General features: G+C 45.1%; 1 protein-coding gene across 3 annotated transcripts in view; it reads left to right on the forward strand.

Annotated features, from left to right (window-relative positions):
• Window positions 1–26,376, forward strand: part of TMEM63C (transmembrane protein 63C) — an 87,461-nt gene that overhangs the window by 25,961 nt on the left and 35,124 nt on the right. For all 3 annotated transcript variants that reach the window (XM_063117894.1, XM_063117895.1, XM_063117896.1), the window contains 5 exons: window positions 13,998–14,081; window positions 14,917–15,145; window positions 16,570–16,649; window positions 22,516–22,603; window positions 23,936–23,973. In XM_063117894.1, the coding sequence (XP_062973964.1) occupies window positions 14,951–15,145; window positions 16,570–16,649; window positions 22,516–22,603; window positions 23,936–23,973 (401 nt within the window). In that variant the 5' untranslated portion in view covers window positions 13,998–14,081; window positions 14,917–14,950. The remainder of the gene's footprint in view (window positions 1–13,997; window positions 14,082–14,916; window positions 15,146–16,569; window positions 16,650–22,515; window positions 22,604–23,935; window positions 23,974–26,376) is intronic.

Genomic DNA, 26,376 nt, shown 5'->3' on the forward strand with positions numbered 1-26,376 from the left:
ATTAACATCTGCCTGCTCCCCACCCCCATGGGATTATTGAGCTCTGGCAACCACACGTTTGCTGCCATTTTGTTTCCCCTGCGCCCACCCGCCCCAAATTTTGTGTCAAGACTGACTCAAAGGCTGACACAGCACTCGGGGCACAGGAAGAACAAAATGGCAGCCATGGTGGGGAGGAAATGTGGCCCTCATTGGGGACTGCCATGTTTTTGTGACATAATAAAACTTCCTGAGGCATTGTGGGGAAAACAAAATGGTGGATGCCAGGAGGCTGCTGTTGCTGGAGAACTTCTGTCGATTCTTACAGTTAAAAAAAGAAAAAAACAGGTCTGCTGCACTACAAGGTAATACTGCCATGAACATTAGGTGAGTCGACTCACATAGGAGGGAGCTCACAGGAGGGCACTTTGCCACTTGCCCCCAAACAGGGGTCATCCCTAGGGTGTGGAGTCCAGATACTCGGTTAAGAATACAAGAGCTCCCTTGCTAAATGAGACCAAATGTCCTCATATTCCAGCATTAAGAGTTGGGCCCATGCTAAGTTAGATTCATCAACAGAGCAAGTTAGATGTGACCTGACTTTTAGTCCAGGCCCCCATCTTAACAAGCACAGCAGGAAACATGCATTGTTGTTATTCTCTGCAGCATGCTGAAATCAGCTCTGCTCTATTAGTGCTACATGGCGGAGCCAGCCATCCCTAAAACCTGGCTTTTCAGTGCCGGAAAAAGCATACTTCTGGGGATGGGGGAGGGCAGAGTAGAACCAACATCATCAAAGAGAGAAGCTTGTTACCTGCCCTTCTCCGGGTTCCCTCTGCCACTACAGTTTTAAGAATGGGAATGAGGAGTAACTAACCCACAATACTGACTCCACATGAGAGCATCCCACCAGCACAAATAAGCCTCACCCCCAAAAAATATCACACCAGCCCTAACACTACATCAGAGAAGCAAATTAATGCAAATTAATAGACGTCTCTCAACAGGAACTCTAGGAAAAGGAGTGATGGGGGAAGGGGCCACCTTCATCATGGCCAGGTCACAGGCATGCCCAGGATTTAATGTGGAGGCACGGGAGGATATTGCAGAGCAAGCACACAGGAGCCACTTTAACTAAAAAAAAGAGGAGTAAAAGGCCAACATGGATTTGTCAGGAACAAGTCCTGTCAGAATAATTTGATCTCATTTTTTGATCGGGTAACCTCCCTTGTGGACTGTGGGAACGCTGTGGACGTCATATATCTTGACTTCAGCAAAGCTTTTGACAAAGTGCCCCATGATATTCTGATTAACAAACTAGCTAAAATTGGGCTAGATGGAACAACTGTTAGGTGGATTCACAGTTGGCTACAGAATCGGACTCAAAGAGTACTTATCAATGGAACCTTCTCAAACTGGGGAGAGGCAACGGGTGGGGTACTGCAGGGCTCAGTCCTGGGCCCAGTGCTCTTCAACATTTTTATTAATGATTTGGACGAGGAGGTGCAAGGAACACTTATCAAATTTGCAGATGACACAAAATTGGGTGGGATAGCTAATACCCTGGAAGACAGAAACAAACTTCAAAGTGATCTTGATAGGCTGGAGTGCTGGGCTGAAAACAACAGAATGAAATTAAATAGGGATAAATGCCAAGTTTTACATTTAGGAAATAGAAACCAAAGGCACAGTTACAAGATGGGGGATACTTGGCTCAGCAATACTACAAACGAGAAGGATCTTGGAATTGTTGTAGATCGCAAGCTGAATATGAGCCAACAGTGCGATATGACTGCAAGAAAGGCAAATGCTATTTTGGGCTGCATTAATAGAAGTATAGCTTCCAAATCACATGAGGTACTGGTTCCTCTCTATTCGGCCCGGGTTAGGCCTCATCTAGAGTATTGCGTCCAGTTCTGGGCTCCACAATTCAAGAAGGACGCAGACAAGCTGGAGCGTGTTCAGAGGAGGGCAACCAGGATGATCAGGGGTCTGGAAACAAAGCCCTATGAAGAGAGAGTGAAAGAACTGGGCATGTTTAGCCTGGAGAAGAGAAGATTGAGGGGAGACATGATAGCACTCTTCAAATACTTCAAAGGTTGTCACACAGAGGAGGGCCAGGATCTCGTCTCGATCCTCCCAGAGTGCAGAACACGGAATAATAGGCTCAAGTTAAAGGAAGCCAGATTCCAGCTGGACATCAGGAAAAACTTCCTGACTGTTAGAGCAGTACGACAATGGAATCAGTTGCCTGGTGAAGTTGTGGGCTCTCCCACACTAGAGGCCTTCAAGAGGCAGCTGGACAACCATCTGTCAGGGATGCTTTAGGGTGGATTCCTGCATTGAGCAGAGGGTTGGACTCGATGGCCTTGTAGGCCCCTTCCAACTCTGCTATTCTATGATTCTATGATTCTATGACTCTCCGATACTGCAGCTTTTCTAGGGGGAAGGGGCTTATTGGAACTGTACAGGTTACAACATCACATGCTACAAATGACCTCCCAATGCACCTAAGCCACAGGAAACCCCCCATGAAGACACCCTCCAGAACCAGTCTTGTATTTCCAACATGGTCCAGCCTGAGAGCTCAGCTGTGGGCCATGACAGGGACGTTTCCCTCACACTATTTCCCCTTCCTCAAGTCATTTATTTGTCAGTGGAAGGGTAAGAAGGCTGAATTTAAGCAGCAGGATGGAATTACTAGTCTGGCATGGCCAAGGGGATTTCCCAAGAGGGGGTTAGTTGTTCTCATTATTGAAAGATCTTCTAATGACTGGAAAATGTTTGCAGAAAACTGTACATCTTGCCTGTTATTTTTTTCATGGGGATGGACCAGATGCGTGGATTTTATAGTTGTCCTTCCACTCCAGCAGCCATATGATTGCACCCACATGAACCTCCAGTAATAGTGCACTAATTAAATGAAAATGGGCAGTTGCAGTCTGAACAGGAGGGGGGGGGGTTGTTACTGCGCATTACTATTATATGGAAAGTTAAGTACAGCTGCTGTGCTCATTTACATCCCACATAAACAATTAGGACTAATTGGCTGCTAATTATTCCAAGATAAATGTATAGCCTGCTGAATAGCGTTTAGTTCCACGGCGAATGCTTTTAAACTTTTCGAAACCTTAACGTAAACTTGTAAAGCAAAAGTGGGTGGGGGGGACCCTTTGTCGATCTAGGGGCTGCTTTGAAAACATTCCTGCGAGTGCACAGCCTCCGGCACATTTCCACAAGCGCGCGCGTGTGCACTCGGAGGCATTTGCTCTCATCATTACTAGCTTGGCTAGTAGGTGTTTGAGCAACTTCAGCAAGGGAGCTAAGTGCTGGGGATCTGGGGAAGAGCTGACAACGCTGGAGCTGCACCATGGACATGCAGTGGCAAGAACCCATCGAATCATAGAGTTGGAAGGGGTCTACAAAGCCATTGAGTCTAACCCCCTGTTCAGTGCAGGAATCTGCCTCAAAGCATACTCCACAGATGGTTGCCCAGCTGCCTCTTAAATGCCTCTAGTGTGGGAGAGGCCACGGCCTCCCTAGGTAACTGGTTCCATTGTTGTACTGCTCTAACAGTCAGGAAGTTTTTCCTGATGTCCAGCCGGAATCTGGCTTCCTGTAACTTGAGCCCGTTATTCCTTGTCCTGCATTCTGGGATGATCGAGAAGACATCCTGGCCCTCCTCTCTGTGACAAACTTTTAAGTGTTTGAAGAGTGCTATCATGTCTCCCCTCAGTCTTCTCTTCTCCAGGCTAAACATGCCCGGTTCTTTCAGTCTCTCTTCATAGAGCTTTGTTTCCTTTAGGATTGTCACGTATTTCCACCCTAAAATGTTATTAGGTCTTAATCTAACCTCATAATCCTAGAGAAAGAACAACAGATAACCTGATTAAACAAATGACGCACAAACATGATGCTTTTTCAACATTTATTTATCCACAACTGCTTCAACATTCAGTATCCCTGTGTGAAAAAGTATGTGAACGTTTAGATTTAGTTCCTGGTGGCACCCCCTTGAGCAGGAATGATTTCAAGTAAGCATTTCCTGTAACTGTTGGTCAGTGTCTCACATCAGTGTGGAGGAATTTTGGCCCATTCTTCCTTACAGAACTGCTTCAAGTCCGTGACATTTGAGGGCTTCCTTGCATGAACAGCTTGCTTCAGGTCCTGCCACAACATTTTGATGGGGTTTAGGTCTGGACTTTGATTAGGGCATTCTTCTTCCGCAGTCATTCTTTTATAGATCTGCTTGTATATTCAGGATCATTGACTTATTACATAACCCACTTTCAGTTCCACTTCAGCTCACGCAAGGGTGGCCTGGGGCGGATCCGCACGTCGGCCCCAGAGCGCATTTATGCGACTCTAGGGCACCCCAGAAACGATAGTCTGTACTTGCCTGTAAAAAGAAACTAGGAAGAGATGGAGACGACGACAACGCCCAGCTCTCCCCTGCCGGCTCCTCGTCCGGGACGGAGAGCTCGGCGGAAGAAGGTTGGGTGGACAGCGGAAGAAGCTCTCTACCCCCGCCTTCTTCAAAAATTGCTATCTAAGCCGGCCGGGGAGAGCTGGGTGGCGGCGGCGGCGGCAGCGTCTCCGTCTCTTCCTAGTTTCTTTTTACAGGCAAGTACAGACTATCGTTTCTGGGGTGCCCTAGAGTCGCATAAATGCGCTCTGGGGCTGACGTGCGGATCCGCCCCTGATATTCTCTTCTAGAATATACTGCAGAATGTATGGTTATGTCAGTGATGGCAAACTGTCCAGGTCCTGAAGTAGTGAAGCAGGCCCAAACCATCACATTCCCATCATCATGGTTGAGATTATATTATTCTGTTTGAACTCAGTGTTCACTTTTCACCAAACATAAGGTTTCTGATTGAAGCCAAAACGTTCAACCTTTGTCTCGTCTGTCCAGAGAACATTGGCTAATCAGGATTTGTTGTAACCCCAGGGAAGATGTAACAGAAGAACTGGACTATTGTCTAGTGCACAGTCCCAAAGCCGATTTCGGCACATCTTGAGGGAAAGTGGCATATTAATTAAATGGGAAAAATATCTGATATGGTATGTTTACTATTACTGCAACCTATTAGTGAGAACAAAGTTAAGGACAAAGGAATGTACAAAAATTAATACAATTCAGATTAGCAGTGTTTTTGCATGGGAGCACTTGTATTACCAAATTTTACACTGCAGGAGTTGCTAAAAAAGTGCTCTCTTTCAAGTGGCCAGACGCGTTTCAACAAGAAAGTGTTCTTCAGTGCCCAAACATCTGGCATATAAAAAAACCCCATACAAATACATACAGTATTAATTAGTGCCTTAGAAGGGGAAAAATATTAGTATATACAGCACATAATATTTCCATCTACCCAGGCTTGCATGTGCTATATATACTAACATTTTTCTTCTTCGTCTTCTAAGACACTAATTAATACTGTATGTACTTGTATTTTTTTTTTATATGCCTATCTGAATTGTATTAAATTTTGTACATTTCTTTGTCCTTAAATTTGTTCTCATTAATAGTTTGTATTCTTTTAAGGTTAGGACCTTTTTGTGTGTGTACTGTAACTGCAACAACATGATCTCACACATGTGATGATGAGAGTTTATCTTTCTGTGGATTTACCTGTAAATTGATTTTACTTGAGGATGACACATTATTAAAACATGTGCTTAGCAGCAACATAGCTTTGACAAGCTCATAGAGAAGGCAATTCTCAAAGGGATACAGTTGTACAAAGTCTGGGTTTTCAAAGCCGAAGTACGAAGTTTTTTAAAAAAAACAAATCAGGAAATTCATGTGCTTAAAGAATTTAACATACGTTAAGTCTGCTGCATTCTACCATCTTACCTTTCTCAAATCTAAGCAAGATCCAGTTAAGTTTCCGGTCCTGCTGATAGTGACAAATACACCATTTATTGTGTCCTTCCCCCACTTGGTGCATTTCAGATGATTTGGATTACAACTTCCAGCCTGGCTGGCTGGTGAATGCCAGGGGTTGTAGTCCAACACATCTGAAGGCCACAAGGTTAGGAAATGCTAAGAAGCTACGAAGCCAGGAACAACCTCATATAAATTGTGGCAAACATTTGAACAGTACAGATCTAACTATATGATTCACAAGCAACTTGGTGTGTCAATGGAGCCATCACCCAAGACAACATAGCAGCCCTATGTGGAGACAGGGAGGGAATCTACACATCGTTGTGAGGGTGCTTGCATGCGCCCCCAAAGCGACTGTAGATCGTGCCCTGAAGAGACGGAGGAGGAGGCGGCTGGGGAATCCGGCCGCGTCCTTGCCGCCGCTGCCGCCCACCTCCCCGACGGCCTCCTGCTGCCGGCGAAAGAGCCAGCCAGGTCAGAGAGCTTCTTCCGCTCTCCCCCCCCCCGCCTTCTTCCGCCGAGCTCTCTGACCCGGCAGGCCCTGAAGAGGAGGAGGAGGAGGAGGCTGGGGAATCCGGCTGCGTCCTTGCTGCCGCCGCTGCCGCCGCCCACCTCCCCGCCATCCGGGTCGGAGAGCTCGGCGGAAGAAGGCGGGCGGAGAGCGGAAGAAGCTCTCCTACCCGGCTGGCTCTTTTGCCGGCAGCAGGAGGCCGGTGGGGAGGTGGGCGGTGGCGGCGGCAAGGACGCGGCCGGATTCCCCAGCCGCCTCCTCCTCCGCCTCTTCCTCCATCTCTTCAGGGCACGATCTACACAGTCGCTTTGGGGGCTCACTGGGGGCGCATGCAAGCGCCCTCACAACGACGTGTAGATTCCCTCAGGGTGTGGGGCGACTGATGGTAGGGAAAAGGGGAGGAGAAGAGAGGGAGCACCTGAATTAAATGCTTAAAGAAGGGGAATTGAACCTCAGGCTAAATCCAGTCTTCTAGAGTTCCCCAAGTGCCACGCCCCCTGTCCCCTGAATGCCAAATTTCATGGTTTTCTGGCTTTAAGGTCAAATATGCTGGGGTGTTTTAGGGGGCTCCTTCCCCTTTTGCCTTCAGCCCCACCCTCCACTGGAATGTGGGAGGGCAGACCTTCTCTGAAATGGATTTCGGCCCTTGGACTGAAAGAGATTCAGCACACACACACACACACACACACACACGGCCTAAAGGGTTTTCCATTACAGAGAGGAAAACTTTGCCCATTATAAACAAACATGGAGCTGAACTTCACATATTCTTCTTTATTGTTCTTTATGTTACCTTAGTGTTCTTGTTGCTGACTGGGTGAGCAGAGCTTTGACAGGGCTGAAGGAAGAAGAAGCAAAACAGGTTTAAGAGGGATTGTAGATAATTAGAGAGAAGAATGGAGCTACCATAAAATAAACTTTAATAAAATGATTAATCTATAATAGAAGTATAAAAAGTATTTGTTTGTGTGTGTGTGTGTGTATGTGTGTGTGTGTGTGTATATATATATATTAACATATACAATTATACCAAAACAAAAACTAGACAATTGTTAGTGCTGAGGATAGAGCTTTGAGTTCCACCACTTTTGAGGGGACACCTGACACCCCCTGATGATACCTTAATGCTTAGAGTTGAGATCTCTAAAAGTGCAACCTCCCCCACATTACTTGCAAATGTTATGACATTTTTCGATTCGAATCCTTAACTTTAACCCTGGCAATTTAATTTGTTGGGCCTCTTTTGGCCTCTGCCTGCACCAGTGTGCCATCGTTAGCCTGAGCATTGTATTTCTTAATTTAATTGTTGCACCATTGTCATGCAGTTTCCAGAAACCCTAGGAGAATTGTGTCTTGTACAGCTCCTGGTCGACGTACTTCATTATCCTACAGTAATTGTGGTTGTCCTTCGTGGGTGGATTTGCTGCTCTTCTTTCAGCTTCTTTCAGTCATGTGAGATTTCCATGTGTAGATTCCTTTATGAATGGCTAAGTGCTGGCTGTTTTTAATTGGTTTTGTTGTCAGTTGCCTTGATTTGTATAAAAAAAATAAGGCATGATATAGAATAGATATACTTAATAACAAAAAAAACCAAGGGAGAGGCCAACATTAGAAAATTGGTTAGGAGAAAAGGTTGAAAAGAGGCATTAATTTGCAGAGATTGCTACATTATGTGGGTGTTCAATAAAATTACATACAAATTAAAATAGCTAAAGGTCAGAAGAAAAGGACAGGATGGAAGCAGGCCAAATATGACATCCTACTGTCATGGATTTCCTTATTCTATTGGCCAAACATTGACATGACACAGGTACCATTCTCAAAGCATAAATCGCTTTTCTTGCAAGTCACTTTGACATATAACAGCAGATTAAAATCCATTGAACGTATTAAAATCCATTACACTACCTTTCACAAAGCAATAAGAACTACCTCTGTTCATATGAACCTGCATGGTTGCATCATTTATCAGGGGATGTCTTGCTCTGTGCTCTTCCACCATCAGAGGTGCTACAGGTAGGAACATAGGGCAGCGCCTTCTCAGTGGTGGGCCCCAGGTTGTGGAGTTCTCTGCCCTGGGAAACTCAACTGCTTTTCTTTCACCCTGTTTTCTGGCATCAGGGAAGAACAGCGCTTTTAAGATGTGCTTTTGCAGAGCGCTAAGCTGGAAATGTACTGGTTTGGGTATCTTTGTTTTTGCTGAAGGCTGTTGAGTGACTTTAAAATGTTAATTTATTATATTGTTTTGAACTGTTGTTTTGTTGTGAGTCATAAGCCACCTTGAAGGCCCCTTATGTGGGCTAGAAAGGGAGAGTATGAATAGTAAACAAATATTATTTAAATAAGCCTGTGGGTACCGAAGTCGTGTGTCAAACACAAGACTCATACCTCTTTTGCAAGAACATGTTTTCCTGTTTAAAAAGAAAAGAAAAAAACCACCATAGTATACACTAAGTATGAAAAAGTATGAGAGCATTGTGATATTGGGGAAGAGCGGATCTGGCACAGCGATCCACAACTTAATTACCTCTCAGGTTGACTACTGAAATGCACTCCATGTCAATCTGCTCTCAAAAAAAATTTCAGAAACAACAGCAAGTGCAGAAGGCCAGACAATTGTCTGGCATGCACCATATCATTTCCAAATTGTTTCTGAGACCAATTCAAAGTGCTGGTTTTGATCTACAACGCCTTAAATGGCTTGATGTCAGGATATTTGAGAGACTACGTCCGCTCAAATGACCAAGCTTATACTTTGCAATCTTCATTAGTTTCCCTGTTGTACTTATTATATCCTGCCACCGAGAGAGACTAGGCTAATGGTTACATGAGCCTTTTCTGTAGCAGCATCCCAACTGTGGAACTCCCTACCATGAAAGGTCAGGTTGGCTCCACCCCTATTGGGTTTTAGATAGGCAGTGAAAATTGCTCTTTCGCCAGGCCTTTGGTTTTTAAGATTGGTTTAAAGAACGTTCTATTTTTATTCTGTTTTGTTTTTCTTGGATTTTCATGTAATTTGACATTGCTTTGAGAGCCCTGTTGGGAAGAACAGCCATTAATAAGTACTAGGACTTGTTGTTGTTGTTGTTGTTATTGTTACATATGTAAATCGGCAAATCTGTAGCTGCAAATCTAAACATATTTAATAGGGAGTATGCCCTACTGAACGCAGTAAAACTTATTATGTTAATATGTATAGGACCGATAGCCCTGTGAAGACCCCAGTTTAGCATTATGTGAATAAGCGGCAGTGAGCCCCGGCCTCCCAGGTGCAGCTGCAAAGAAGAGATCAGAAGCTTCCATTTCCTGTTTTATACTAACAACAGTTGGTTGTTATTCTGAACTGGGGAAGAACTATGGTTACTTTAAACTGTGGTTTGTTGAAACAAGCCGCTATCATCGGTTTGAGTCTTGTTTCAACACACCTTGGTGTGGATTCGTTTGGATTACTGCAATGTGTTATACGTGGGGCTGCCTTTGAAAATGGTCCGGAAGCTTCAGCTGGTACAAAACAGGGCAGCCCATTTACTAACAGGGACTGGCCGGCGAGATCATATTACGCCAGTCCTTTTCCAGCTTCATTGGCTGCCAGTCCAGGTCCGGGCCCGATTCAAAGTGCTGGTATTGACATTTAAAGCCCTAAACGGTTTGGGGCCAGGTTATCTGAAGGAACGCCTCCTCCCATATGTACCTGCCCGGACCTTAAGATCATCTACAGGGGCCCTTCTCCGTGAGCCCCTGCCAAAGGAAGTGAGGCAGGTGGCTACTAGGAGGAGGGCTTTCTCCGCTGTGGCACCCCGGTTGTGGAATGAGCTCCCCAGAGAGGTCCGCCTGGTGCCTACACTGTACTCCTTTCGTCGCCAGCTGAAGACCTTTTTATTCTCTCAGTATTTTAACACTTAATTTTAACAAATTTAAATTTTACTGTTTTAACTCTGTATTTTAATTTTATATCAATTTTGCTGCGTGGTTTTTATTCTAGTTGTGCTTTTTATATTGTATTTTGTATTTGTGCTTTTAACCTGTTGGTTGTCTTACTATAGTTTTAATTTTTGTGAACCGCCCAGAGAGCTTCGGCTATTGGGCGGTATAGAAATGTAATAAATAAACAAACAAACAAACGAACCAACCAGAATCCCCAGCCCCAGTGGGTTGTTTAAAATACGAAGCGAAAGGTTCCCGCCTCCTTTTCATACAGCGGAATGTGCAAGTCCAAGGCTTAACTGAAACTGGCCTAACTATAATTTCTCCTTCTCTCATTTGAAGTTTAAGAAGGTATTGGACCCAGTCAAGGGCCGTTTCTACACCTGCCTTTTTTCCCAGTGCATCCAAATGACATACAAGGGATCCCAGAAGCAGGCAGAGACGATCCCTCCATTTTCGTGGGATAATCCTTAGGTGTAGAAAGGGCCAAGGTGTGATCTCTTTGCTCTCTTCCTTGGAAAGTTAAACGGAAGCAGGCTGGAGGTCAGTGCAGCCTTTATTCCCCTTCCCCCAGCTGCCGTATGTCATGACCTGACGTTTGCGCTGAGCTTGGCACCGAGGTGTTTATCGATGTATCTTTCCCAGGCGGTGCTTGTTATTGATTTGTCTGCAGTGCTGAGTCAGTGTAAGTGGCTACGGCTTCCTTCTCTCTTTCCCTGGGGGTCTCCGCTGACCTTGCTCTCTCAGCGACCAAAGTCATATGACGTAGTTGTGCTTCATGCCTTTGTCGAGGCTCTGGGCCTCAAAGGACAGTTCCTCTGAGATGACCCCACTGCTGTACGCTATGCTACTACTTGATGGCAGCTATTCCTTCATGCAGGCCCCGGCGAATGTCGAGTGGTGCGTGCGCTTGAAGAAACAGAAGCCTGATGAGTTAGCTGAGCCACCGAAGTGAGATTTATGGCTCCTAGCACCAAAGAACAGCCCTGCTGCAGTTTTTGCGTTTCTGCTAGGGATGGGGGAGAAATTTTCTTGGGTTTGCATTTTCATGCCAACATAACAAATTTTGCACTTGTGACTGCAAATTGAAGCTCAGGTTTCCTTCGAAATTCACACTTCTCTGAATTTTGCTGTGCAGTTCTCCAAAAAAAATGGGGGGGACAGAAGTCAGTGGGAGAGCACAAGCTTTGGAGGCAGGCATGATAATGGCCCCTGCTTCAAATCCTGACATCTCCAGTTAAAAGGATCAGGGGAAGGGACGTAGTTTTTTGGGGAACTTCAGTGAGCTGGATTGGGCCCCTGGAGGGCCGAATTGGCCTTTCCATCCCTGCTTACAGGGGGAAAGTAAGCTGTAGAAACAAGCCTCAATACGGAGGTTGAAAATTGGTTCTGGAAAGATAACGGAGGGCTGGGATTGCTGGTTGCTAGGAGTCTCTGTCTCTCTATTTGCTGACTGTCCACAGGCTTCCCCTCTCTGCGAGGGACTCGCTCTCCTTGTTAACAAAGAGGAGATGCATTATTCAGCGAATGGAAAGGCCAGATGGCGACTTCCATGCTGTTTACAGAGGGTTGGGAGGTGAGAGGAGGCAGGCAGAGGGAGCGAGGAACTGCTCTCCCAAAGAAGAAGAAGGTTTCAGCACTGCTGGGCAGCCATTCACCATTTGAGGAGGTCATTCACCTTTCCCTGATTGTCCAAACATAGGAAACCGCCTTCTACTGAGTCAAACCATTGGTCTCTCTAGCATGGGATTGTCCACAGTGCTGTCCAGTGGCAGCTGTCCAGGTTGTAAAACTAGAGCTTTTCCCAGCCTCCCTGGAGATGCCGGGGTGGCACGTGGGACCTTTTGCATGCCCCTACTACTAAGCTACAGACCTTCCCCAAGATTATAGGAGATTCAGGACAGATAAGGGGGGAAAGTGCTTCAACTAGTGCAGAGTTGAACAATGGAATTTGCTGTTGCAAGATGTAGTGATAACCACCAACTCAGGTGGCTTTCAAAGGGGTGTAGACAAATTCATGGAGGAGAAGGCCATCAATGGCTACTAGTTATGATGTCTATATATTGACTCTGTTTACCAATTGCTGGGGAACACAAGCAAGAAGGTGCTATTGCACTTCCCATTGGGCCATCTGGATTGCCCCTGTAGGAACAGAATGCTGGACTAGATAGGCCTTTGCTCTGCTGCAGCATGGCTCTCAGGATGGTACCTCTGATCTTGCAGAAACTGCAGACCAAGGCTGTGGGCAGGAGTGGAGTATAATTCTCCCCCCCCCCCCCAATCCAGTTAATTTAGAAGAGAACCACTTCTTTAGACACCTGTACTACTTTTACATAAGGAGGATCTCTCAAGCATCTTCTACTGGTAGTTTGGATACCCAGGGCTCATACAAGTCCTTCTTTGGATGCTGACTCACCATTCGGAGATCACCAGCCCAGTTATGATTAGGGTCTCCTCTGTGAATGTAGCTTTTAAGTGATTTGAAAATGTTTTCAGTGAGGCTTCAATTTCCATGGGGTATACTTGAGATACACAAGCATCCCTCTGTACTTGCCCCTAATGGGCTTGATCTTTTGCACACACTCCAAACAAGCATGGGCAGAAGATCACACAACAGCCCCTATCTTCAGGCTCCAGTTACCTGGGAGTAAGTCACATTGAATTCAAAGGGACTTTTTTCCTAAATGCACATGCATTGCATCTATTTAGGGCACAACCCAAAGTGTGGACCCTAGACATTGGGCTCTTCAACACCAAACAGGATATTCCGCTATGAAAGCAGTATGATAGTGGTATATAAAAGGCAGGAGCCACACTACTGCTTTATATCAGTATTGAAGTGTACTGCAGGAACTTCACTACTGCTTTATAGAGGTACTGAAGTGCATTAACAACTGTTGGGGCCCATGACACATCTACACAAAGCAGGATAGAACACTGTGAAAGTGGTATAAAAGCAATATATAAAAGGCAGGAGCCACACCAAGGAGGATATAGCACTATGAAAGTAGAATGACAGCAGTACGTGTTATGTGGCAATGGGCCCCAACAGTTGCAGTTTAACAAAAATGGTTAAATTCACCAAGTTTGCACATTGTTTTAACTGTTTTAATTGTTTTTATTGCTTTTAAATTATATACTGGTTTTAACTTGATTCATGGTTTAATTTGTTTTTAAGCTGTGTACAGTTATTGTTTAATATTGTATGATTTTATCTGTATGCCGCCCTGAGATCCTTAGTGATTTAGGGCAGTATAAAAATGTTTTAAATAAAATAAATAAATAAAAAGAGTATCGTCTATGTCACTCAGGTTTAATGAAACTAATTATCATTTTTTGAACTCGCTACCGACCACATGCTGTTTAGGTTTGTCTACAAAGCATTAGAAACAAATAAAATCCTAGCTGTCTACCACTGCGGAATAATACTGAATAAATGCTACAGTTGGGGTGTGCTTCTGGCAGGCAGAACAAGGCCTTTAGGTCTGGGCAGGACACTCCCGCCTCTAACCACAATGGTTTGTTTTGCAAGGGTTGGCGAGGTGTGGCAGGACGAGTTTCACTAGATTCTTACAAAGCATAATGCTGAAAACGTGGGGACCTGCACAGCTCAGTAACTCAGCTTATCAGTATCACTGATTTGCTTTTGCTTTTTTTGTTTGTTTTACTTTTGCTTTCTTTTGCTTTTTGTAGTGGCTCAGGCTGACTGCACCACAATGACAAAGGTTGATCCTGGCATCTGGAACGGAGTCTAAGTCGGGGAATGACCCTTCTCAGGTAGGAACAAACAGGAAACTGGAAGTTTGGTGTGTGTTTTTTAAAAAAGAAAAGATAAGACTGTTTCGTAAGGCGTAGGCGTAGAACAGTTCTCTGCAGCTAGCCCTTTTGCCTCCTTTCCAATGGCGGAACCATTTAGGAACTGCTGGAAGAATGAATCTAAGCACTGCTTTACCTGGCTATGTGTAACAGTGGCTCCGGGCGACCTCAAGGGCTCAGGGCCCTGTTTGAAACATGGGCTTTGTTGTCCAGGACCACCTGAACTAGAACTCTCAGCTCTGTATGTGGCTGCCCCGTGTGCTGAAACACCAGAACTGCCATATGGAGCCCGTTGCAGGGCAAGGAAGGAGTTTCTCTGGAAGGTTTTGAATGAGCATGGAAGGCGAACACACTCAAATATGGAGAGGGGGCCACTTTAAGTTGAGCAAGAAGGTCTAAGGGGGAATTGTAAGTGCATTCGGCTAAATGCAGTGACAGCTGTCTCCTGAGCCCTATTCAGGCATTACTAAATGTGTGGACACAGCAAGTGAGCAAGGTCAGGAGAAGGGGGCTTGGGCATCTGGGGAGCACTAGGCAGGCCAGATTGGGACCCCAAGCAGGCCAGAGTTTGCCTGAGGCTCAACACCCCTGCCAAGAAGGCCCCCTCCCTGGTCCTTGCTAAAAATGTTCAGGTATTAGTGGGATGGGACACACAAGAGGGCCTCTGCTGATGACCTTAATGAGAGGACAGGCTGATTGGGGAGAGGGAGCTCTCCAGATGTGACTATCTCCTGGCTAGAGGTTATTCATTCTCCTCCCCACTCTCTTTTTCCCTAACTCCACCCTGGTTTTTCAGTGTCAAACTCTCTAGGAGACCATTGGCATCATAGATGGGCAGTATGTTTGTGGACGAGCCTTTGTTCAGAGACGGGGGCTCCGTCTCCCTGAACGACCCCGTGTTTCTGGATGTCCTGGCCAACACCACAGAGCAATGCTTCAGCGCCCGCGCCCGCAGCACAGTCCTGCAAGGGCTGCCGTTCGGTGGTGTGCCAACGGTGCTTGCCCTCAACTTCATCCTCTGGTTGGTGAGTGAAAATGGGAGGTAATAATATTGCATTATTGTCCATTCATTACCCAACAGCCACAGAGCTTCACATGCAGCTGAGAAAGACAGAAATCAAGTAAGATGTAACACATAGAATAGAAATTTGGGCTTACCTAATTGTCACATTTTTGCTTACCTAATTACAGGGATGTGAGGAGGAGCATGATTAGAGCCAGTTCCACTCCCATCTGGGCACAAGTAGAATACTGAGGAAAAACATCCCCATTGATACCAATGGGGACTTTTTTCCACAATATTCTTGCTGTTCAAGGCGAAGGGCAAAATATGTACGAATACAACTAAGCAAGCAAAAACTTGATACATAGCTGCATGCTATATATCAGGAGAATGTCTAGTTTGGCCCTTAGCCAGGGGGAAGTGACATCACACCCATACACAGGAAGTCACAGACCCAGAGGGGAGGGGGGCATCCCTACTGCAAAGATTGTCAATTCTGCATGCATGTGTGATTGAGTATACAGGCTGGTTGTTGTGTTTTTTAAATCCACCCAGTGCCAAAATGCCTTGAGGCATACGTACACTGATAAACTACAACTGAGTGCGTATTTCCAAAAAGAGAGAAGAAATTAGAGGGAAACATAGTCAATGTTTTATACAATAATATGTATTATTAGCATGTAGATGATAACATCTGAGAATTGCTGTAGGGGTTTACACAGTTGCTCTGTTCTGAAGAAGGGTGCTTGTTCCTGTTCGAACCCTGGCAGAGCTACATGCTCCAAGGCGAACATGGGATTTCCATTCCTACCTTGCAATGTAGGGAGATTTGCTGGGGAAACTTGTGAATGGGACATGTTTAGCCCCTTCCCCACCTGCGTATCTCTTCCTCTTCCCTGCACTTACTTTTTGCCTTTACTCCAGCAAAAGGGAAATTTGTGTCTGGCAGTTATGTATTTTGCAAAGGATAATTAGCCGATTTGAGAAGGGTTAAACACTCTCTCCTCCTGCCTGTTTTTTCTCCCGCCCCACTTTGTCTCCAACAAACATAGGTTTGGGCACACACAAAAGCACTGCCATTTAGCAAGACTCCAAAATTTAGCAAGACTGCCTTCAAGAGGCAGCTGGACAACCATCTGTCAGGGATGCTTTAGGGTGGATTCCTGCATTGAGCAGGGGGTTGGACTTGATGGCCTTCTAGGCCCCTTCCAACTCTGCTATTCTATGATTCTATGAAAATGCGTGGAAACAGGAATCCGATTATGTAGCTGTTGTGGTTGTTGTACAGCATGTTACCCAAGGACAGTCTGTTGTTGTCACATAATGTAGCTTCTGCTAGGACATGCAGCCACATACAAGGGAAAAGGGCTCCATAATGGCGGGCTCGTTAATATGCCACAAAGAGGGGCCACTAAACCTGTAATTTCTCTCTCTCTCCTGCTGCAGTTCCTTCTTCTGGTCTTCTCCTGCCTTCGGAAAGCAGCTTGGGACTATGGACGCCTGGCTTTGCTGATGGATAATGACAGGTGAGATCTAAGCTTTCCAAAAGGATGGACAGAAGCAGAGGGGTTGAGTGGGGCAGTTTCCAATAAAATGGAGGCCAAGCAGTGCTGGTGGGTGCCAGGTTAACAACTGAAGGGTAGTTCTGGCAATCACTCCAAGATAGGGGAGCAGTGGCTGGGATAGTGTCAAAATTTTAAACCTTTAATGTTTTAATATTGTATTTTTTTAATTTTTGTACATTTCTTTCCTAGCTTTTAAAATATATATGTTTTAAATTTTGTAAGGCTGCCTTGAGGTCACGTGGTCACTGTGTGGGCGGGGCCAGCAGAACATACATTATTCACTCAGTATTTTAACACTTAATTTTAACTTAAATTTAAATTATACTGTTTTAACTCTGTATTTTAACCTTATATCAATTTTGCTGCATGGTTTTATCCTGGTTGTGCTTTTTATACTGTATTTTGTATTTGTGTTTTTAACCTGTTGGTTGTTTTATGATGGTTTTAATTTTTGTGAACCGCCCAGAGAGCTTCGGCTATTGGGCGGTATAAAAATGCAATAAATAAATAAATAAATAAATAAAAGGAGGGATACGAATAATAATAATAATAATAATGATGATGATGATGATGATGATGATGATGATGATGCAATGGTCCCCCAAATGCCAGCTATAGAAGCATGCATGAAATTCTGATAAACTTAGCTTTCCTTCACAAAGAATACACACACACACACACACACACACACACATAAAAGTATAAAACATTTTTCTTGTGCTCTTAATAGCAGACAAGGCTTTTATCATGCCATCACCCTACCTCATTTACTGTATTTTACAGGGAGAGGGGGGTGGCGTCCAGATAGTGTTGTCTTCCCCTCATCACTCTCCTGTCTTCTACCACCACTTCTTCAGACATTTTTTCTTACTGTGGAAAATCTGTAAAGGAAGAGAAGAGCAACTGGCTGCTCAATGCCTTCTGATTGCCTTCTGAATGCCTTCTGACTGGCTGCTCAATGCCTTCTAAGACCCCTCCATCTGGGAACGTTCGAAGGCACATGCTGCCATTTTCTGTGAAAGGCTTAGAAACTGAAAGGATTGTTAGCATTGTTTTATTGTGTTTTGTGATTTCAAACTTTGTATGCTAAATCTTCTAAATCTTTTAAATAAATAAGGGTGCAATCTTATGCATGTTTAGACAGAAAAAAAACCCAGCATGCCCTAACCTGTATGGCTGGTAGGTACATGCTGGGAGTTATAGGACTTTTTTCTGTCTAAACTTGCATAGGATTATGCCCCCCCCCCCAAAAAAAATTAGGGTGAAGATGGACAGGCATTCTTAAATGCCTGTCCATCTTCACATCTGTTTGTGTGTATCTGTTCCCTACCCTGAAATCAAAATGCTTCAGAATGCAGTACATAGATAACCTGTTCAGGCATTAACATGATGTGGAAAGTGTTGCTGTGCCCCACGCAGTGACCGTGTGTTGGGGCCTTGTCTGCAGAGGAGAAACCTGCCAAAACTGTTTGGGTTTCCTGCTCACAGGGCAGCCTACACACGTATGGCAGGCTTCCCCTCTGTAGACAAGGCCCCAACACGTGGTCACTGTGTGGGCGGGGCCAGCAGGACATACGATGGTGGGGGCAGGCTTATATGGCCAGCCCTGCTCTCTCTCTCTCCACATGATGTTAATTGTGTGGAGAAAAAACTGTTCATACAACCTCCACCACATTTTGGAATGTCTGTCTTCACCCTTCCTTAACGTTATACAACGCACTTTAAAATATTGCAAAGTAGTGTATAATGCTTTGTTGTTGTTGTTTTGTTAATTGTCTCTAATGATTTCTCTCCCACCCACCTCCCCTTTTTATTTTATTTTAATTAGCCGTTTCCCTCCAAGCACATGGAACTCCTACGAGTAATGATGCAATGGTGACAAGTGGTTTGGGGAGATTGTGAATTCTTGTGAAAGAAAAAGAATCACCACTGCTTTTAACAAAGGGTTTTGGGCTCAATCCACCCCCATGGGAGCAGCTGATTTTTCCCAAACAGCCTCAGCGTCTCACCTTTGTTTGTCAAGGTGAAAGGGAAATAACGTCTACCTCCCTGTCTCTAATTTTCTGGGATTCCAGGAGTTTCTCATAAAGATCCAGAAAAATAAATACTGTTCTTGTACAAGTGACACCTTCTGTCTGAACTTAAGGAGGTAGAGGTGGTGATGATGAATACCAAGAGGACCTGCTACAGATTTCAAATTGGGTCAAGCTGCCATCTCCTTTTGTATTCATTTTTTCTTACTGAGCTGAGCATTAAAAGGGAGACATGTATCTCCCTCACCCACTCACCTGCCTTGCAGTGGCTTTTCTTTCTTTCACAGGATATATCTGTAGGGAGAATATTGGCATGTCATGGAGTAGCTTCTGGGCAAGCTCTTCTAGAATGTTCTCCCAATCCTTATTCTCGGAGGTGTTGGGTTTGGTTTTCTTTGATTTTGTTGTTTCCAATCAGGAAAAAAAAACTTGGTGTTTACACATGTTGGGAAATAAAAGGGTGGTAGTCAGCATCTAATACTTTAATTATTGTTTCTATGATGTCACTCTAACATAGTGTTTCCAGATCTGCCTGGTTTTATTTCAGAACATCACACATCCATAATACATAATGGGCATCTCTTATTCCAGACGCCACAGCTGTGAAATAATTCTTGTTGAAATTCTGATACCCTGATCTATAATGTCAGATGAGATTATTGCTTTTGGGTCTTTATAAATGATCTGTCTTCTTGCCATGGGTGCTTTGATTTGGCTCTGGGTGCAATTTATCCCATCTCCCCTTTATAGTTTTGGGTGTCATCCCTTCTCCTCTTTCCCTTTCCCAGGCAATAATATCAATTAAGCTGAGGTATGTTTCCATCCTAATCACATCTCCTCCCCCACCCACCCCCTGTACAAGCACTGTGGGGCTTGAACCATAGTCCTTGGAAAGAGTGGTTATAAATATTGACCGGCCTATTCGCAAAGTGCTGCGAGCTGTTTTATGAGCGAGGCAAGGCTTAGGAACAGGGATGGGGTGGGGTCACTTCATGTAGAATAGCCCCAGCAGCCATGCTGTTGTGCCAGGCAAATCACAGAGCACTGCTCAGTGCTATGTGAGTTGTGCGCATTCACTTTTTCCTAGTCTTAAAGGGCCAGGCAACTAGGGCAGGTGGGAGAAGCAGCCAAAGGCCATATCCCCCACAAACCTTTGCACTTGCCCAATCACGTTCTTACTTTCAGGAGTTCTGACATGTCTTGCTACCCATGAGGACAGACTATAGCTGGGTGGGAGAGAACCTGCTCTGTACCCAGGACACCCTGGTTCAATTCATGGCATCTCCAGTTTGGAAAGGATCAGGGAGAAGGGAACAGGAATGGCCTCTCTCCTCCTGCCAGAGAGCCACTGCTGTTCAGAATAAACAGAGTTGTCTAGATGGAGAAATAGTCGAAGCTGGTATAAGCAGTGGAGGCTGGTGGCTCTGGTGTCAGTGGTGTAATGAATCTGCTCCAGGATTCAGTCACAACCAGTCAGAACTCTACAGGAGCTATTGAATAGCTCCACTGGATATAAGGCAAATTCCTATGTTCCTATGAGTAGCAAGATGCGCTTCAACCTCTCCTCTGGTTGAAGAGAGACCCAAAGCGAAAAATCCTCTGGCTGGAGAGCCAGAAGTGCAGGTGACGGAATTAAAACCTTGCTGAGATCAGAAGACAGAAGAACTGTCAATAATCCCAGCCACAGACTGCAGCCTTCCTCAACCTGGTGCTCTCCAAATGTTTTGGACTTCAGCTCCCATCAGCTTCACTCAGCATAGCAGAATTGTCAGCAGTGCTGGGAGTTGTAGTTCAAAACCTCTGGAGAGCCCCCAGTTGAGGAAGATTGATGGAGAGCTACATTCAAATGAAGCTCTCAAGTCAAACTTTCCATACTCTGGTATATTTCATCCTCCTTGCAGGCTCCTTGTCTGAGAAACGTACCAGTGAACCTCCAAGCCCTGCTTGAACTTCCGGATGCTCCTTGCCCAGAATGGCTCTCACCTGTTGTCTTCCTGCAATTTGCTGTGGCCAGTCCAGTGGGTGCTCACACTTGCCTCAACTCCTATTCCAGTAATAGAAACCTTTGCCACCAAACAACTGCAGGAGGCATTTTTGCCACTAAGACTATCTTTGGGCTTAAATCATTTATCCCTTCTAAGGGATTTTGGGTCCTTCTAGATGAGGCTTTTACTGTGAACTCGCCCTGCCCCATTGACGGACTTTGACAGAAGGTCCAGGTGACAATGCCATCCTATGCTTTCCCACCACTTCTTTCTTCTTTTTCCACTCACCCCACAAGGGACTGCACAATGTCTTTCGATTCGTAGCACTCAGAGCCATTTGGGTGGAAGCACCACGTGTCTCCATACAATTGTTTCCCATCCCAATATTGCAAGCAGTGGCTCTGTGATGGATCGGTGATATCAAAGCTACCATGTAACAGTCTCCATGATGTTGCTTTGCTGCAGTAGAGGCAGGAAGTGTGCACTTGTCCTTAACCACCCTGATCTTCTACAGGTGAAAAAGAGATGGAGCAAAATGGCCGGTCTCCTGTAGTAGCAGAATCCAGGCTAAATTAAAGTGACCGAAGCACAGGCCATAAAGCAGCCTTCTCCAACCCAGTGCTCTCCTGATCTTTTGGACTACTACTCCCATCAGTCCTGGACAGCATGGCTAATCATCAGTGGTGATGGGAATTGCAGTCCAAAACACCAAGAACTTAAGAAGAGCCATGCTGGATCAGACCAAGGGTCCATCTAGTCCAACATTTTGTTCGCAATAGTGTTCAACAAATTGCCTTTGGAAAACCTGCCATAGACTGGGAAACTTACCAGTGCGCATCTGCTGGTGCACCAGGTTTTCTGGGGAAACCTGTTGCACTGACAAGCACTTTGGCATTGCACTAGAGGTCACTTAGGCCAGCATAACATATTTCACATTAGCGGTGGTGTCACATTGGAGACTGTCCTCGGTCAAGAGAATAAAACTGGTGGTGTTTATAGCTTAAAAAATCCTTGGCTTTTCCAGAATGTTACACTCAAGCAAAGAAATCATTCTGTTGTACTTACTCAAACCTCTCCTCCTCCATCACCCGCTCCATTTGAGTTTCTTGCTAGGAGCAAGTAGGGTTTAAATGCTTTCAAGCAGCTCTGATGCCATCCCGTCAAGAGCAGTGGCATATGTGGAGATGTACAGACTCGGTGTCTCTGATTCAATCAGACGGTGTTGTTGTCAGCTACCATAAAACCCCTGCCCCTTGATTCCATTCCTTCTGCAATGACACCCAACTGTCTGCACAACTGATCTAGACCCTAGCTAGACCTAAGGATTATCCTAGGCAAATGGAGGGGTCGTCCCTGCCTGCTCCCGGGATCCCCTGTGTGTCGTTTGTATGCACAGGGATGATCCCATGATATAGGCCTGGTCTAGCCATGGCCCTAGTGAAACTGAAGCTGTGACATCCATTGGAGAAGGGGAGACACGTGTTTCGTGTGGGCCTTCTTGGACATTAACAGGGCCTTGGAGTGCTGGGGCAACAATGTAAAAGTCTCAAACTCCTTCCACTTTCTCCATCACCCTTCATGCTGTAGTCCTTGCTGATTTCTTTGGAACTCGGGTAAATGCAGGGGAAAGCTGGACACTTAAAGTTGATGAATGACGTTTCCTTCCTTCCTTCCTTCCTTCCTTCCCCTCCGTTTTCCTTCTTCCTCTAATTTGCACTTTCCTCCTCTCTTCTTCGCCTTCACTCCCTGATTCCGTCTTCTCTCTCCCACATACTTCCTTTTTCTGTCTCTCTTCCAATATATGGGAAGCCTGACGTCACTCTTCTATGGGGAGCAAAGCGAAAAGGAGAAATCCCCGTCAGAGACCAGCCCACTTGATGCAGACAACAAAGATGTGGTAAGTTTCAGTGGGGAAAACTGGAAGAAGCTGCCTTGTATGTGCAGAGAGAAGCTTCTGTCAGTTTCAGTAACTTGGGTCAACCGGATATTAAGCTTGCAGGAAATCAGATGGGGGGGGAAGTGTTTGCTGATATTTTCAGAGCAAGTGCTGATTTTATTGCCTTGTTTATTGCCCTAGCTTTGTAGCCATATGATTAATCATATGAAATTGTAGATAAGGCAAGAGGCAGACAAATTGGAGGTGATGTTTGGTGATCCTAGTGATCGTCATTGTTTGCCTTCACTGTTACTAATCTGTACACTGTTATTTTCTGAAAACGTGATTGTCTTAGTTCCCTTCATTTGATTATCTTGGAATATGGCTATAAAAGAACTGCCAAGCTGGGTCAGGCAAGTGGTTCATCTATTCAAGACTCCTCCATTTGGCAATGACTACTACTTTATCAGACATGGAGAACCTCCAGCCCATGGGCCCAATATGGCCAGCAGGGATTCCCCATCCAGGCTGCCAAGCTTCTTCTGCAGGCTTCGGCCCCTTTTCCCTGCACAGCCGTGAGAAAGGGACTCTCTCTCAGTGCTGGGCAGAGAATATCCTGCCACCCCAGTTGAGCCATGTGGAGTAACTGAAGAGATGGGACTGGGGAGTGTGTTGTGTGGGTGGGTGAGGGAGGGAGGGAGGGAGGGAGAGAGGACATGAGAATGGGGTGTATCTGTGTGAATGTGGGTGGGTGGAATGCCAATGGTGGCTCCAGTCATATTGACCAGTGGCCCCACCCACTACTGCAAAACAACCTCTGATGTTCCATCCCAGGCCCAGTTCACCCTCAGGCCAAAACTAGTCCCCCCACCCCATCCTGTACTAGGTATTTCAGCAGAAATGTCTGGAAAAGGCAAAGGGCACTTGTGCTGTCTGCCTCCCATCTTTTAAGGTTCCTCCAAGTCGTGACTAATTACTTCCAAATTCCTATATATCATGGTCGTCCTCCTACTGTATCTTCCTTATTCTCTAGATGAGACTTGGGGAACCCTGTTGCTGTTCGGGTATCATTGGACTCTAATCCCCTTCCTGTCTTGTTCATTGGCCATGCTGGCTGGGGCTGATGGGAGTTCGAATCCCAACATTTCTGGGAGGGCCACAGGTTCCCCACCCCTGCTCTAGGCAACGTTTTCTAGGATCATGCTCCTTTACTTCACTCCGCACCATATCATTCCCGGATGGCTGCAGATGCAGCCTTAACTTCTCTGAGATGGAAGTGCACATCCCTAGGTAGATGTTCCTTGTCTACTTGATCTCAGCCAGCTCATTTCATGTCTCCAACTTGGCTTCTAGGGCTTCTGCTCCTGGCTCCTTTCAATCTACCAGATGAAGTGAGTACATGTCCCTTTGGGGTAATGACTATCCTTTGTGTCTTTCTCTGCCCTTTTATGCAGCAAGTTCATTGCCAGTGAAAATTATGGTGACATAATTTTGCCCTGTGAACCATTTGCACCATTAGATGTTCACCTTCTTAAGCTGCAGTGCTATATGTGTTTATGTGGAGGATATGCCCCAGTCTGAGTAGATGTCCATAGGATTGTGCTGTTTGTTGAGACGGGAGTGGGGAGGGAATGAGATCTTCTATTATCCTGGTATCTGCTGTTCCCTTACGTCCGTCTAGTTCTGATGAGCCTTCAGTTTAACATTGCATCACAGTGATATATTCAGTTTATAAAGTTTGTGAAGAACCCCACTTTTTGTCTCGACGTACGTAGATGCCTCTGACCAAGGTGCCACTAGAAATACTAATTTCATGGACTGTCACTTCTCACATTACATAACATGAGAGTAACCATGCTGGATCAGACCAAGGGTCCATCTAGTCCAACATTCTGTTCACACAATGGCCAACCAGCTGTTGACCAGGAACTCACAAGCAGGACATGGATGCAATAGCACCCTCCTGCCCATATTCCCCAGCAACTAGTGTATATAGGCTTACTGCCTCTGATACTGGTGATAGCCATCAGTAGGACTAGTAGCCATCAATAGCCTTCTCCAGGAATTGGCCATCACTACATCTTGTGGTAGTGAATTCCATAGTTTGTGGAATTCCATAGTTTGTGGAATACCATACATCTTGTGGCAGAGAATTCCATAGTTCCATTGTTTGGTTAAACCACAAACCCCCTTTTGGCACAGTTGGTTAACCATATTATGAATCCTATGAAGTTACGGATCCAGCAAACAGCAGGTGATCCAGGTCACACCTGTTATCCCACCATCATTGGAGAATGGAAAAATTCTGCTTCATTCCTCCCCACCTGCTCTTTCCATCAGTGGAGTTGTAGAGCCAGAGCTCACAGGGATGCTGCCCCAGCACTTTTGATCTGTCCACCTCCCACTGCCTCAAATTCCCTGTTCTATCTGAGCTTAGCTGCAACCCTCACAGTAACTGGGAGGGAGATGAATTTTCCCAGCCACCAGTTGTCATACAAAGTATTTGGTGGCGGCTTGGTCTTGAACAGCGAGACCCCGTTCACTTCTGCAAAAGACCTGCTCCTGGTGGAGATGAAAACTAGTTTGTTGATATGGATCAACATAGCAGCCTGCACTTTTGCCCTCTTTTGGGGGGCATGGCCATGGAGACTGGTCATGGTCACGATGAGCACCTGCACTTCAAAATTTACACCGCTGCTTTCCATAGACGAGTGTAACTTTTGTGATAAAAACCTGATGCACTACAATGCCAATATCCTTGTGAGAAACCCAGCATTTGTCTGGGGAAGGAAGTCTGAACATAGGCCTTTAAAAGCCATGCTGTTTCTTTAAATGGGAGAGTAATGTAAGGTTCCGCAACCAATGCATTAACCTCCTTAAGGTGAGGCACATCATAGTGAATTTGTGCTCGTACAAGAGAAATAATTCCTTTCCATTCACTTAGCCTTGGCTAGGTCTTCGAGGCTTTGTTTCCGAAGAGCAAGGGGGTGCTCTAGCAGAGGCAGAATGGAAACAAATAGCTTTGAGAAATGATTCAGTCCACATTTCTAAGCAAAGTGACCTGATCTCCCGAACAGATACGCAGGTCAAAACTCAAGTTATCCTTCGGATTTCACACTTCTCCGAGTTTTACAATGCCACTCTCAGCTCAAACAACATACCAAAATGTATAGGAAATGCGTATTGTGGGATAAAATACACTTAGAAATATGTACGTTTGAGAGGAAAATATGTTTAGAAATGTGTATTTTGTGAGAAAATGGGTTCAAAAATATATATTTCAATTTGCATTTTCATGCAGATTTTAAAAAATCACAGATTAATGTAGAAACAGGATGGAATGGATTGGTGGCACAAAGTGACACAAACTAGAAATAGACAAATCCATCCATCTTTAGTCACAATTGAAGAAGGGATGGAGGGGACAGCAGAAGAAATTCTTTTTTTTAGGAATGCCATTTTCTTGTTGCTGTAGTGCATCCTTCCCCAACTTGGCATCCTTGCAATGTATTGGACTGCAATTCTCATTACCACAGCTCATGCTATCTGTGGGTGATGGAAATTGTAGTCCAACAGATTGCTTGGGCACCAGGGTGGGGAAAGCTGCTGTAACCTCACAATATTGAAGGTTTTATCTTTTGTTCCTTGGGAAAACGGGAGGTTTCATCTATTGTTTTTTGGAAACAATGTTATTAATATTCCTTGGAAACAATGGGAAAATAGGAGGCTTCATCTGTTGTTCCTTGGAAACATAGCACAATGTTTGTGCCACATGTTCACACAAGCGTACTATT

The sequence above is a fragment of the Elgaria multicarinata genome, chromosome 2 (assembly GCF_023053635.1).
Source record: "Elgaria multicarinata webbii isolate HBS135686 ecotype San Diego chromosome 2, rElgMul1.1.pri, whole genome shotgun sequence".
NCBI classification, from domain to species: domain Eukaryota; kingdom Metazoa; phylum Chordata; class Lepidosauria; order Squamata; family Anguidae; genus Elgaria; species Elgaria multicarinata.